Here is a 15,805-nt window from a genome sequence, read left to right as displayed (position 1 = left end):
TAAAGCTAAATTTTAGAAATCTGCATAACGCTTATAGTTGACAAAGCTCTAGAAGCTGACGCACACATTTGTTTTTTATCACGGTTTGGTTGGCGTCGCGGCGCCTAAGAAGTATAATTTTTAGAGATTTTTGAGTTTTTGCGGAAATATTCGCGAATTCAATTTTTTTCAACATAACTGTGATACAAATATCTGAGTTTTTATTTTAAATCTAATGCAAATTGTGTTTAAAATTTGCGAAAAAACGCTGTTTTATCAAGTTAGTTTTCAAAATTATAACAGCGCACTGGCAAACTACGTTTACACCAAAATTTCACAAGTCATTTCATTCACTCTTATAATGGTTAATTTTGATTAACACGGGCATGTTGCACTTTATGGACACTAGAAATGGTTAATTAACATCGACAAAGCGACAATTTTACAAAGTAAGACTTTTGTTACGATCTAAAGCGAACCAAAGGATAGATGTCATTTGTGACATAAGATGTTGACAGATGGGTGTAAACGTAGTTCCCAATTTTGACGTAATGAAGTTGGAAACTAACTAGATAAAACAGCACTTTTTTCTTAAATTTTGAAGACAATTTGCATTGAATTTAAAATGACAACTAAGATACTTTAACACCTTTATATTGAAAAAAAATTAAATTAGGGGTTGATATCACAAACCCTCACGATTACATAAAATTACATTTTTAAGGCGTCGCGACGCCAAAACTATCAGTGATAAAAAATAAATTTTTGCGTCAGCTTTGTCAACTGTGAACGTATGCAAATTTTCAAAATTTTATCTTTAAAATTAAAAACAATTTTGGGGGTGGACACAAGTGTTGCCGGACCCTGTATAATAATAGATATTTATAGAATAAGATTTTTGGAGTGAATAATGTGTTCAAAGTATTAAAAGAATTGACAGAAGTGACAGCAGTGATAAATTTTTAGCGTTTAGAAAGCCATGGTTGTCATGGAAATGTGGCATAATTTTCTTTAAAGTGTTAAGAGAGTTAACTTATACAGGATGTTCCAGAACTCGTGACACAGAGAAAAAAGACTTCTGAACCAAATTCCGAAACAAAAATTTTCTAGCAAACGGTAGCCAATCAGGAAGCAGAATTTGAAAATCAGTAACTATTGACACATACTACTATCGTCAATTGGTCAGACTCTCGTTGCCTAGGAAATTTGGATAGCCTTTTACTCCACCTCTAGAATAAGCTATTGGGATTTGTAGTTAATTTTTTATCCTTTCTCGAATTTTATTAAACTTAATCAATTTTTGTTTTAAAATTTACCATTGGTATTGCTGTCGGCACCTTCCCTTGATCTCTAGGTTATGAGTTCTGGGACATTCTGTATAATAAATATCTTTGGTTTGCTTAGAAATAAATGAGCTATTGACCAAAACAGATTTTCCGTGTCATTTTTAACAAACTTTTTCGGTGCGAAAATGACGGTTAAGACCTTTGAATTATGCATCGATCAAATGAGCAGATCAAAATCTATAAAATGTCTAAATAACAGATCGGTAGGTTAAATAGTTTACAAGCGGTGGTCAAAAACAAAATTCGAAATTTTTATCATTTGTCTGACAAACAATATTAATTTCGTCAAAAAATTTTAATTCAACATAAGTAAACGAGCAAGAAGAGATATATTTTAAAAATATTTGTTATTTATTCATTAATTTAATCTTAAACTTAACAACAATAAATAGATATATTTAAAAGTTTAAAACAACAATCAAATCATATCACATTTGTAAAAACCTTTTAATACTTCGTTGCTTCTTTACCCGAGTCCTTTTCTGTTATCACTTTACCCTTCTGGTTAAGCTTCCCTTCTTCACTGTGTTTCAACCCATAGAAGAAGTAAATAAGAAAACCTAAAAAAGATCGTCAAAACTTATCAGTATTACACTAATCTTACCTATGAAAAGCCAAACCGCGAATCTGATCCATGTATCCTTGTCCAATTCTAACATAAGATACAAATTGATAATGATGCTCAAACAAGGAATAAAAGGAACCCAAGGAACCTTAAAAGAGAGTTTAATTTCATCAGCGGGCTGCCGGGCGATCACCACCACCAAAGTCAACATGCTGATAGTCGCTATGATGAACAATGGTAAAATGTATGGTTTGACCAGATCATCAAGAGCATAAATGATGAAAGCATCGAAACAAAGTGCAAAAATAGAGAAGAGAATGATACTCCAGTTGGTGATCTTCGTCGATGTGGTGCTGGCATTCTTGTTCATATTCAAGTTGAACATCTGTTTGAACATTCCGGAACAGGTAAACTCTGCGTTTTCTTTGAGATCTGGATAAGTGTCGTGGACTGGTTGGTACCGGAGGATCAACACGCAGATGGCGACGATGGTGTAGGCAAGAAGGGTGCCGATGGACATCATATTGATTAACTGATCGGTGTTGAATAATACAGCCATGACGGCCACTAAAAGTCCAGACAACACTGTCGCCACCACAGGAGTCTGAGTCCAAGGATGGATCTTCGCCAAGAACTTGAAGATCAAACCGTCGTTGGCCATGGCGTAGATGACTCTCGGTAATGGGAACATCGCCCCCAACAAACTCGCGATAAGAGCAATAATAGCGCCGATGTTAACAATCCATTTGATTGCCGGCCAGTCCAACTTCTCGTAGACGTAAGGAAGAGGAGCATCTGCATTTTGGTCATAATAAGGCCACATCATCGTTAACACCGTCGAGATGCCGAAGTACGCGAAGAAAATAATAATTAAAGAGATGACGATAGCTAGAGGAATGTTGCGCTGAGGATTCTTCGCTTCTTCGCCTGTTGTTGCAACAGCGTCGAAACCGACGAAGCCGTAGAAGCATTGAGCTGCACCGGCCATGACTCCGGAGATGCCGAATGGCATGAAGCCGCCCTCGCCGGCATCGGGGCGAACGTCTTCAGGGACAGTGTTGATATCGATTTTCCAGTTGGCGGGGTTTGCTGAAAGTTCACTGTTAGCTTTAGAAAGAGAAGAGAGGGAGGTTACATTTGATGGCGCCTGTTATAATGACGATAGTTACTGTGGTGAGATTGAGAGCGGTGAAGATGTTGTTGAAACGAGAGGATTCTTTGACGCCGATGGACAAAAGAACTAGAAACCAACGGTTAAATTAATTCAATTATGAGTTCTTCACCTGTGAGTAACATAACGAATCCAAAAGCCAGAAAGTCCGGGTAAGAAGCCATGAATGAGATATCCATTTTGGCCCAATTTTCCATTCCTTCTTTAATTCGACTGTTGGCCAGAGCGTCTATGTAGCCGCTAAGTCCTCTGGCCACACTGGCAGTGCCTAAAGTGCATACTAAATAGTACCATGAAGGACAAAATACCAACATACCGATGGCATATTCTAAAATTAGATTCCACCCTATGACGAAAGCGACAACTTCACCGACAGAGACGTAACTGTAAACGTATGCTGAACCAGCTTTGGGCACTCTGGAGGCAAATTCTGCATAGCAAAGACCTGAAATACAACATTTATTTTGACTTTAAAATCAATTTCGAATTTGCCGCTTTAATAGATCCATTAGAGTACTCAATTTGGAGTCGTTTATAGGTATCTAACTCAAAGTAGGAAATTTTGTAGTTTTAAAATTGACAGAACTAATTAGGCTGGCTGTCACCCGTTTCCTGTCAAGTTCTTGGTCAATTTCACCATTACGGATTTTACGATTCGTGTTTAATAAATTGCTGCGTGAGTAAAAAATGTATCAATATAATTGAATTGTTCTTTGCGGCCAACAATATACAAAGTGTTTATAAATGTTTCTAGCATCAAGGGTGGCTATGAAATGTCAAAAAAATTTGACGCTCATTACAAATGTGGGTTTCGATTTTTCAACTGACATTTTCAGTTAACCTCAAACATGAAACAAAGTTAAATTTGAGAAATAAACTGTTCTAGTTGTGGTTTAAAACCAAAAAATCAAAAACTTGGACACAAAACTGTTACTGAAACATCATGAATGTGAGTTACATTTTAAATAATTTTCAAGATAGTTATATTCACTATGAAAACAAAGCGGCAAAATAGTGCTCGACAGGAATTCCATTGTATGTACCTAAATACAAGGTGTTTATAAATGTTTCTGGCATCAAGGGTGGCTATGAAATGTCAAAGAAATTTGGCGCTCATTAGAAATGTGAGTTTAGAGTTTTCAACTGACATTTCTAGTTAACCTCAAACATAGAGCAAAGTAAGTTTTGAGAAGAAAACTGTTTTGACACAAAACCGTAACAGAAACATCGTTGACATAAGTGACATTATATAGATATTTACATAACAAGTGCGGAAAGTGAGCAATTTCGCACGAGTGTAAATGTAAATGCACGAGGCGCCAGCCGAGTGCAGATGTTACACGAGTGCAAGAAAGACACTTTCCGACGAGTTGTGTACACTATTTTTCCTACGACCTTCCATCATCAGGAAGAAACCATAAGCCTTGACAATAGTTCATTTTTTATCTTTTCTAAATATCATTTTTTACGACCATGAGGTTTTATATGAATAAAAGTGACGTATTCCACATAGTTAGATGGTTGATGTTTTCGTACATCAATTTACGAAAGTAAAAGTCACTAGTGAGATGTGAATATATCTGCACAGACCTGTCAAAATTGTCTTATCAAAAACCAATTCAATTTTACCATTATGCATGTTGTTTTACAGTGAATCGTCTAGATATTTAAGACAAAAATTCAAGAATTACATTTGTATTTCAAAATAACTGTCAATTTTGACAGGTCTGTGCGGATATATTCATATCACACTAGTGACTTTTACTTTCGTAAATTGATGTACGAAAACATCAACTTTCGGAGTCATTTAACCGTGTGGAAAATGCCACTTTCATATGGGGTCGTAGGAAATAGTTATTTACAGTCGCGTGTGGTAACTTACATTTTACAGCGCGAAATCAGTTTAAAGCACGACGGCGTAGCCGGAGTGCTTTAATGATTGAGCGCTGTAAAATGGTTAACGCACAAGAGTTGTATTAAACTTTTTGGCCGAAAAATTTTAATTTAAATAATTGGATTTTTCAAAATTTATGAGAACTGTCACATCTGACATTTGTAAATTTCATCATCTGTCAATTCTGTCAATTTTGTAGTTGGTGCACAAAAAGTACACAAGATGGCGCTGTATAAAAAACGTTTTAATATTACTTTAAAAATAGAAATATTGTCTTAATTGAGATAATAATTTAGGTAGATTCCACTTTGGTGATCAATCTTCATTATGGTAAAGTGATTTTAATTTATAAACGCATGTGAAGAGCAGACGATTTGGGTAATTTTTACAGCACGGCGTGTGTAAACGTCCAGAGCGCTTGTAAATCTAGTGTTTCCGAAGATGTCAATTGAATGTTAATTTGACGTTTACAATTCATGAGGCCAAAAAATAATTTTCAAAATAGTTGTATTCACTATGACAACAAAGCGGCAAAGTAGAGCACGACAGGAATTCCAGAGCCACCCTTGATGCTAGCAACATTTATAAACTTTGAATAATAGATGTGAATACAGGTTGTGAGGTTAGGTTAAAATTCAGAAACTCAATAAATGTCAAATTTTAAATTGAATTTGAAAATCAAGTGGCAAGTCGTGGTTACAAAACCATTACCAACCGTGTAACACGAAAACTCTTTAAGAATTGGAAAATTAAAAATTTTTATTAAAAAAAGGTTGCAAATTCGAAAAAATTGTTATAAAGGACTTGTTTTATAATGGCCAACACCAAATTGGGCATTATAAAACACGTTCTTTAATATACTACTATCTATCTAGGACTTGTTTGCTTATCCAAGACAAAATCACAGTTACTTGAGATAAACAAACAACTAAATAAACTGTTCAATTGATTGTTATCATTGAGCCCCATTTATGCAATTCCTAATTCAAGTGGATAAGAACAAAAGAACATTCAACTTAAAGATAAATTTTGGACTTTGAATGTCATCGCTTCTACTTAGAAAACTCTTCAAACAATCATTACATAAAAGCAAAAAAGACTCTAGTGCAAACAGGAAAAACCTCTTTTTATTTTAGTTTACCTGCAACAGCTGAAGCAACAGCAGCAATAAGAAACGAAATACACACAGCTGGTCCGGAATTGTTCCTCGCCACAGATCCAGCCAACACGTAAACTCCCAATCCTAGAGTCGAACCAACACCAAGAGCCGAAAGATCCAATAAAGACAAAACTCGAGCAAGTCCACTAGTTTGTCCAAAATCCAAAGTTTTTTTCCGGGCCAGCGAATTCAGGAATTTATTACTCTAGAGAAAAAAAAATTATTGGAGTCACAAAGGTGATAAACGAACCATTTTGAGTCGACGGTGGTACTGTGAAATGACGGAAATTGGCTCGATTTTTTATATCGCAAGTGCGATCTTATCGTGATGTGTCGATAAGTAAAATTGAGAACACTTAAAATACAATATTTGGAGCAAGTTTTCCGGTAGTGAAAATTTCTTTTTTATACATATGTACTGATTAAATTATCATGATTAAGTTCTCTTTTTGGTTGTTATTTGGTTGTTATTAATCGCCGCGTTTCTCCATTATAAATTGGAATGTCATATTTTGTTGCTATGGCCATGGCAATGTAATGATGCAATGGAAAACAAAACTTTCTTCAGGGAACGTGGCAACAGAACATCCGGCAATGGCCAACTTTTAAAATCCTCCAAAATTAAGTGCCTCTAATCGATTTCCACGAAATTAAGTGGTACAAGACACTTGTGAGTTAAAAGACAATGACAAATAATTTACATTTAAAAGCGAAAAATCTTGGGCGCCACTTAAAACTCAAAATGAATTGACTAAAAGCTAATTTTTGTAGGCGCTAAAATTAAAATGCGGCTCTGTGATTGGTCACAATTCTGATTCTTTTAAATCTGCAATTTCTGCGAAATGTCAAACAAGAATTATCACCAAATTGTAGGAGCATTGCAATAAACTTGTTTTTGTCATTTTCAGTCCAGATTAGCAGGTATTTCATTGTAACTTTATGTTTTTCATCATTATATTTTGCAATTATTAGTAAACTTGACATTTAGTTGTAGAGCCATCTATTAATAAAAAATGACATGTATCCGTTGTGTTCGACCCATTTAGCTCTTTTGACACTCTTTTGCGACTGTCGGAAGTCAAAATTCTCAATTCTCGATCAAAAGCTTGATTAGTTTAGATTTTAAAGAAATAAAAATGTTTATTTATAAATAAATAAAAATATTATAAAAGATGCTACAAAACTACAAAAATAAGTTATTTTATTCATACAAGGTGTTTATAAATGTTTCTAGCATCAAGGGTGGCTATGAAATGTCAAATAAATTTGCCGCTCGTTACTAATGTTGGTTCAGATTTTTCAACTGACATTTGTAGTTAACCTCAATCATTGAACAAAGTTAGTTTTGAAAACAAACTGTTCAAGTTGTGGTTTGAAGCCTGAAAATCTAAAATTTTGACACAAAACCGTAACTGAAAAGTCGTAGACGTAAGTGACATTTGAAATAATTGTGAACATAGTTAAATACACTATGAAAACATAACGGAAAAATAGCGCATGACAGGAATTCCAAAGCCCCCCTTGATGCTAGAAACATTTATAAACACCTTGTAGAAGTGAAAATATTTTTTGATTTACTAATAAAAAACTAATAAATTTTTACAATTTAACTTTATTATGTAGATAACAATAAAGAAGCTACTATTACTAAATTACTAAATGTACAGGGTGTTATTAATGCATGATATAAAATAAGTTTGGCAATTCCTTATCACAAGTTGAGCCTATTATGAAATAAAATTTAGTATATGAAATTTCGTTAATTAGAATAGAATTAAATTGGAAATATTTTTTTAACAATTATAACTCTGCTGGGTTAATATATTACTAATTAAAGATATTTTGTCAATTGAATTTTATCATTGTTTACTTTTATTTTGTAAGTACAACTTTTTTGAGATACCATAGTCTTGCATGCTACGAAAACAATTGTTTTCAGAAATGCAATAAAAACATATTGTGATTTTTTTATCTCCATTATATTGATAAACTATTGTTTCACTAAATGATAATAGCAATTTTTCCACATCCAACAGACCAAAAATATGAATATCAGCAAATTTTGACTTACTATACAGGGTCCGGCAACACTTTGTGTTCACCCCCAAAATCGTCTTTAATTTCAAAGTTACAATTTTAAAAATTTACATACGCTTACAGTTGACAAAGCTCTAGAAGCTGACGCAAAAATTTGTTTTTTATCACTGACAGTTTTGGCGTCGCGACGCCTTAAAGGTGTAATTTTTAGTTAATTGTGAGGGTTTGTGAAATCAACCTCGAATTTAATTTTTTTTTCAATACAAATGTGTTAAAAATATCTCAGTTGTCATTTTAGATTCAATGCAAATTGTCTTCAAAATTTGAGAACAAAATGCTGTTTTATCAAGTTAGTTTCCAATTTCATTACGTCAAAATTGGGAACTACGTTTACACCCATCTGTCAACATCTTGTGTCACAAATGACATCTATTCTTTGGCTCGCTTTAGATTGTAACAAAAGTCTTACTTAGTGAAATTGTCACTTTGTCGATGTAAATTAACGATTTCTGGTGTCCATAAAATGCAACATGCCCGTGTTAATCAAAATTAACCTTTATAAGAGTGAATGAAATGACTTGTGAAATTTTGGTGTAAACGTAGTTTGCCACTGCGCTGTCATAATTTTGAAAACTAACTTGATAGAACAGCGTTTTTTTTTCGCTAATTTTAAACATAATTTGCATTAGATTTAAAATAAAAACTCAGATATTTGTACCACAGTTATGTTGAAAAAAAATTGAATTCGCGAATATTTTCGCAAAAACTCAAAAATCGCTAAAAATTATACTTCTTAGGCGTCGCGACGCCAACCAAACCGTAATAAAAAACAAATTTTTGCGTCAGCTTCTACAGCTTTGTTAACTATGAGCGTATGCAAAGTTTCAAAATTTGATCTTTAAAATTAACAGCGATTTTAGGGGTAAACACCCTTCTAATTTATTTATAAATAAATGAGCTACAGTAAATTAAAAATTCTTGGCTGAAATTTTTTTCTGATTTCTGGTAATTTAGACAAAAGAGCCTCAGCTAATAGAAGTTACCCACAAGCTGCAAATTTAATTTAATGTACTTTTTCTTCATTCAAGCAATGTAGAATTGGATATGTTGAAAAGAAACATTTATTTGAATAAATAAGATTAATTAAAATATCACATATCGTCGCTGTTAAAACTTAAAAACAACATAATATAAACATAAACAGATATTCAGTAACTATAAAATGCCGCCAAGAAAAATTTATGAAATTAATGAGAAATCTCATGATGTGATAATACGAACTACAATAAAATTTTCTAGTAATGCATTTAATACAAGAAATAATCAATAATGTTTTAATTTGAGTGGTCATTTTTAAATTTCAGATTATGAGATACGCCTAGGATCGATTAGTTAATACAATCTTGAAGTTCAATCTTTCTAATGGAAATTTTATTCTCACTTAAAATACTAAAAATTTTGTAGGAATTGATAAGGTTTGAACAAATTAGTTTGTTTAGGATAAAATTTTTTTTAGTAGCGTCAAAAATTTCGTCGTCGCAGTCATCGTCGAGGTGAGATTAAGTGGGCATGGTAATCGAGGTTCCACTGTATTTCAATAAAAGTAATAATGATTTAAAAAACGAAAAATGAAACATTTTCATGAATGAATGCTATGATATGAGATATGCAAAAATCTTTTAGACTTATTTCTTCCATATTCCTATACCCACTGTATAAAATGGCTGTAGCTACTATTGAATTTTTATTCTGACCATAACACCAATAAATAAAAGTATTGCCAAAGTAAAAGCCTTTTTTCAATTCAAACTAGAATGTTAAAATAAAAAGATTTTTAGGCGACTTAAAAAGACTTAAAAAGCGGCCTAAAAGTAAGTCTTTTCAGGCTGCAAACATTTTTAACCGATCTATGGTAGCGCCATCTATCCATAATTTTGCATATTACATAAAGATACCGACATTACCCCCAATTTTATAATTATTTGGGTAAAATCAAATCGAGAAACTGCTGTAAAGTGCAACAAAAACGTGTTGAATTATTGAAAATGAACATGTCTAGCAGTGCTGCTGCAACAACATCAAAAAGCACATCAAACCTAGTTCATACAAATTGTGAAGCTACAGATGCTGAAACTGCAAATGTAAATAAAGAAAATATAAACTTTTCTGAAGAATTCAAAAATATTTACAATTATTCAGTTGTAATAAATGATTTAATCAATAAATCATAAATAAAAATTAATTAACTTGTAAATTTAATGATGTCACCTGAAAAATCTTGTGTATATCACGGCCAAAAAGTGCCATTTTACCCTCGCCACTTTTTGGCCTTGGTACACAAATGACTATTATTTGGAAAAAAAAGGTCACACAAGGGTTAAAACAGGTCCCTCTACCCCAAATTACATCCTCCCAACTAGAGCCTGTTGCATGAATAAAATCTATATAAAAGCAAGAGTAACTGAATTTTTTATTCAAGCAATAAATCATACATATACGAAATTATAAAAACACACAAGTTGTTCTTTTTTCCGATCTAGACAACGATATAAACGCCTCAACGAGAAATACTTTACTGTTATCTCAAAATCGATTACGAAACTGTTTAGCACAACTTGACTGATACCTGACGTACTTACGCCTATGTTACAAAATGTCAGGTGCGACATGTGTGACATTTTAATCCACAAAATAACTTGATATCTTAAATTTTTCAAATATCCAATCGGAGTCGTGATTGATTACTTTTTTATGTTCTTCCACTGCCTTCAAGAAGCGCTGCAGAAAAAAAAAATCTATTTTTACTGCCATCTCCATAACTCAGGTGTTAGAAATTGGCACTTTACTTACATAACACCCTGTATATTTGATTGGCGAAAAACATATTCAATTCTACATTATTTGAATGGAGAAAAGTACCTAAATGCCATAAATAAACAGTGGGTGAAGTTTACATCTAATCGCTGCCCATAAATTACCAGAATTCAAAACACTCAAAATTTAAATCGAGAATTTTCAAATCGCCTTAGCTTAATTGAAAATTCGAAAACATATATAGTTCGTACAGTGAGAGTTTGAATGACAGAAAAGTCACTAAATCTACGCAATAAAAAGTGTACCATACGCGCGAAATTTAAAATAACAAAATAACCCCAGTTACTGACAACCCTGTCAACCCATTTCGCGTAGGAATTTAGTGTTTTTAGTGTATTTTGTAGCATAATTTGCTACCAACCTATATGTCAACTGTTGAAATCTCCCAATCTCTCACCGGATAAACTATACTAGAGCTCATTACTATCGATCCATTCATTAAAAAGTTAAGTTGGCAGCAGCCCCTAGCGATTTTTATCCGTGACAGTTGACAGCAAAAGCGTTTGACCTTGACGTAACTGTGGTGTGCGTAGAAGCTAATCGTCATACGCAAGATTGCCAAAACTTGTTAAATTTCTATTGAAACCTTTCTTTTGCAACAAATTTTTGATTAATACACTCAACTTTGACAACGTGTTAACCTCAAAAATCGCCACCTTCAATTTTCCCCTAATTTTGTCCCTAAAGAATTGAAAGCCTGATTTACACTCAAGAATTTTCGAAAATTTACACAGGAGAGTGGACTGATAGCAATGAGCTGGACTTTAGACATTATTCGAAGTCGATTTTTAGTTTTTTTTTATAGTTCCAGTTGTACGAAAAATTTGTGTTGCTGAAAAGAAATAAAAATTAATATGTGTGTGATTAAACTTTTTTTTCCACTTTTGCCACGGATAATGTCTAGAAAACATTTTAGACATTTTATTCGATTTTGAAATGGGTATCCAGTTCTGTCAATTGCTGTGTAAAATGTATTGCTCTCAACTGTTCTCAGATTCCACAGATTGAAATATCGAAGATTGGTTTCATCACATACTTTCACCTTACTCTGAAACTTTCCTTCAAATTATGATAAGGATGATGTAATTTAAACACATGTAATTAATTAATTGTGTCATACCCGTGGATCATTAAGTAAAAATTTGTGGTAACTTATACAAGTCATAACAGTGAAGACACAATGCCGCTTTTTTTACTACTGTTAAATTTAGTGGTAATAAATGTAAATTCAGAAAAGAATTCTTGTAAGAAACTAGAAGATTATCCATTTATAAACTTTATTCCGAGTTGTTACAACAATCCGGACGTTGCAAGCACTACGGTAAGTTTCTCTTCCATCAACTTAATGATTCTTTTCATTGCACGTGGACGACATTTTTGCCATTTTTTATACAAACAAGTCAAATATTGATGACTTTTTAATAAAAATAAATAACCGTTATCCAACGATAAGATTTGCCAGATTTACCAAATTAGACCAATAAGTTAGGGTGAAGTTACATAAATTCGCAACAAGCTGAATATTGGTACAACTGTTCAAAATACAATTATAAACAAACCCTGAAAGTTACCCATCATTCTCGTGTATGGAATTTTTTTTATTCAAGGTCAATGTTCAAAAAAATGAGTTATTTGCGGTTTGTCGCGATTTTCAGCAAAACGGTAAGTTTTATCATAAAAATACTTCAAACTAAAATTGTAGACCATAAAATTATCTATAAAAAATATATGAACTCTTTTTTCCTACAAGCCACCGTTTCAGAGATATAGCGATTCAAAAAGTTGTAACAGTTGTAATCGTCATAACATGTATGAGTACGCCACGTATATCCATGTCTAGAGTTGTAATATTATATAGTATAGGTTAAAATATTTTCGTAATAGGTGTATGTTAAATCGATTTATCAGTACTGTTTTCTATCTTGTTAAGTTAGCTTTAACAGCCACGGTCGTTAAATTCATTTATCAGGCCAAGGACCTGTTAAATAGTGTCAAAAACACCAAATTATCAAATTTTATTGGAAATTAAATTACACAGAAACTTAAATAATTGAACTATTTCTTGCACAATTTCTAATTCTAACTTTTTCCAATAGAAACACTTTGTCTGGAGCTTCCAGTAGAAATTTAGTTACTTGCTCTGCATCCAAAACTGCAGCTTTTTTTGGTTTTTAGTCTTCAGAGTTTCTTTTGAGCAAGGTAAATAACTTCCATACCTAGACAAAAACACTAAAAATAGTGATGCGTATGTTTTCACTTTGATCCTTACCCGGAAATATCAAGATTTTCGTTTACTTTCAAACAAGTTTTGAGCATCGAGAATTTTGACCACAAACTGTTTGGAGATAATTTTGTAGACACATTTGAGTAATACGCCAATACAACTTCTTCGTTTGTGCCCTCTACTTTCTTGCTTTTCCGCCATGAGACAAAATCTTCATATTCCTTTTGGTATCTTCGCTGGTAACAAAGCTTGACTCGCTGTTAAAGCTTGTGCAAGAATTTCGTCAGGAATGCTTACCGTAGATCAATTTCTTTGCATTTTTATGCCACAGAAAACTTTTTTGATGAAAATTGGCACGTTGTTTGAAAATAACAAATTCTGTTACCATGAAGTCCGGACGTAATGACTTGATGTAATGAATTTTTTCTATTTCGCGTTCATAATGAAGATATTTCGATACGCGTTTGAGCGTATATTGGTATCGTAATAGACCAATCCCGTGCCAATATTTCCAGGAACTTATATTTTTCTTAGGTTTGCAGCAGACAAACCGTCAACCTGCCGTCAACGTTGACAATTTAGATTTTAGTTTTGATAAACCATGATAAATCGATCAATACACTATTATTTCTTGTTGTTCTTCCCTTAATAATTCATAGGAGAAAAACTCTTTGGATGCAAGAGAACCATCATGATCATAATCAACATCTTCGCTCTCTTGGCTCCCTTGCGCTCCGGTAACCTCAAAACGTCACACCTGTCAAACTGACATTGGATTTGGCTACTTCGAATTTTTTTCCCGAACATTTTGCAAATGCCAACTACCCTAAAATTCCCTAGATTTCGAAATCAAGTTTTTTCGTTTAAAATAAGGCGAAATAGAAAAAATAGCGTATGATACTTGTTCATAATGCATTTTGCCGCACTTACTACTTTATGTTTTTTTTAAAAACGTGCGTGCGGCAAAATGTTCATTATGAAACGCGTTTCATAATATACTATTTATTTACGCTGATTTACGTTGTCAAAAATTTCACTTTTAAAATGTTTTTCTTAGGACACCTATTACGAAAAACGTCTAACGCCTTGGCTTTACAAACATCTCCTTGCCTATTAAATGCTTATCATCGGCCTTATGTCGTTAATAACTATTTTCTATCGATCATTGTAACGTGCACTTAAAATATAAAATATCAGGTATAAAGTGAAACCCAGTCCCTTCATTTAATGAATAAAATACCGTGAGTTTAGTGAAAAGACGTGTTTATCCTAACCTATATCGTGCTGTTTTGAATTTTATAACAAAAATGTCAGAATATTGTTTTATTTGTTCTAAACTTTTAACCGAAAGTGAAGTTGTTACTGTTGAACGTGGTATAAAGACATTTATTAATGCAAGTATCGAAAGAGCAGATGAACTTTCGGAATATCTCAAAAATCAGAAATCTGTGATAATACATGAACAGTGTCGTAAAACTTATACTCGAAAGTCTTCTATTGCTGCATCTAAAAAGAGACGACGTGGAGGACAAGAAGCCAGTACATCCACAGCAAGTCCTCCTCGTACATACTAGACCACGTGTCAGTGAATCAGCTTTTTGTTTTAAAGAACAGTGCTTATTTTGTGGCCAGGATTTGAATGAAGAATATGAAAAAAGGATGAAGCAGAAGAAGAACAAGAAGAAAATTGAGAAGAAGAATTCGAAAATTACGACTCAGATGAATAAATGTCTCAACTTTTTTTATCAACATCGCTTTTCTTTGCTAATATCCATTATTTACAATAGTTTCAATTAAACAGGATCGTTACTGACTTGGCCTACTGTGGAAACCACGTTAAAAAAACGCGCATCGAAACGCGCGTCAGAATTGGTCAGAATTTTTTGACAAAATTTGGTGTTTGGGAATAAATTGTAATTTTGATAAACTTTACGTAGATTGAAATTATCCAAAGACGTGGATACAAAGTGGAATCCCATCCTGTAACAACAGCCGATGGCTACATCTTAGAATTATTTAGAATCCCACCAAAAGACAACGACCACCGAAAAAACAAACAACCCGTTTTTTTGCTACACGGACTTTTATCTGACTCCTCGGCTTGGGTGTTCGTCGGTGACAGATCCATCGGTAAGTCAAACACTGAAAAGTCTTCCACTTCTTCGTTATTGTAGGCCTAAGTCTGGCTGCCGATGGTTACGATGTGTGGATAGGAAACCAAAGAGGAACGAGTTATTCGCGTAGACACACAACACTAAAAGACTCGGAGAACGAGTTTTGGAATTACAGGTGAGTTTTCTCTTAATTTCCGTAGGGAAAAGTGCACATTTGTCGTAGCATGGACACACTTGCCGCCAACGACATTCCCGCGTTTCTGGAGAAAGTTGCAGCGGTGACTAAACAAGAAGGCTCTATAATATACATGGGGCATTCCAGGGCAATTATGTTGCTATTCATGTACTGTTCAGAGAATCCTGAAAGAGTCAATTCACTTCTTCGGGGAGTCGTGGCTTTTGCACCAACTGTTTATCTAGATCCGCGGCAAGGAGAGCTTCT

The 15,805-nt window shown here is 33.5% G+C and overlaps 1 protein-coding gene across 1 annotated transcript; it reads right to left on the bottom strand.

Annotated features, from left to right (window-relative positions):
* Positions 1-1,657: 1,657 nt before the first annotated feature.
* LOC148167828 (cationic amino acid transporter 2-like) lies at positions 1,658-6,404 on the bottom strand. Its single transcript, XM_088046784.1, has 7 exons — positions 6,365-6,404; positions 6,097-6,319; positions 3,378-3,506; positions 3,174-3,329; positions 3,026-3,130; positions 1,930-2,979; positions 1,658-1,885 (listed from the first exon to the last, which is right to left on the bottom strand). The coding sequence occupies exons 1-7, from the start codon at positions 6,365-6,367 to the stop codon at positions 1,773-1,775; spliced, it is 1,779 nt and encodes a 592-aa protein (XP_087902910.1). The 5' UTR covers positions 6,368-6,404; the 3' UTR covers positions 1,658-1,772.
* Positions 6,405-15,805: the final 9,401 nt, after the last annotated feature.

The sequence above is a fragment of the Gnatocerus cornutus genome, chromosome 9, assembly GCF_029298725.1.
Source record: "Gnatocerus cornutus isolate USDA-ARS CGAHR chromosome 9, icGnaCorn1.1, whole genome shotgun sequence".
Classification (NCBI taxonomy): domain Eukaryota; kingdom Metazoa; phylum Arthropoda; class Insecta; order Coleoptera; family Tenebrionidae; genus Gnatocerus; species Gnatocerus cornutus.
This window is presented reverse-complemented; position numbering and strand designations above follow the sequence as displayed.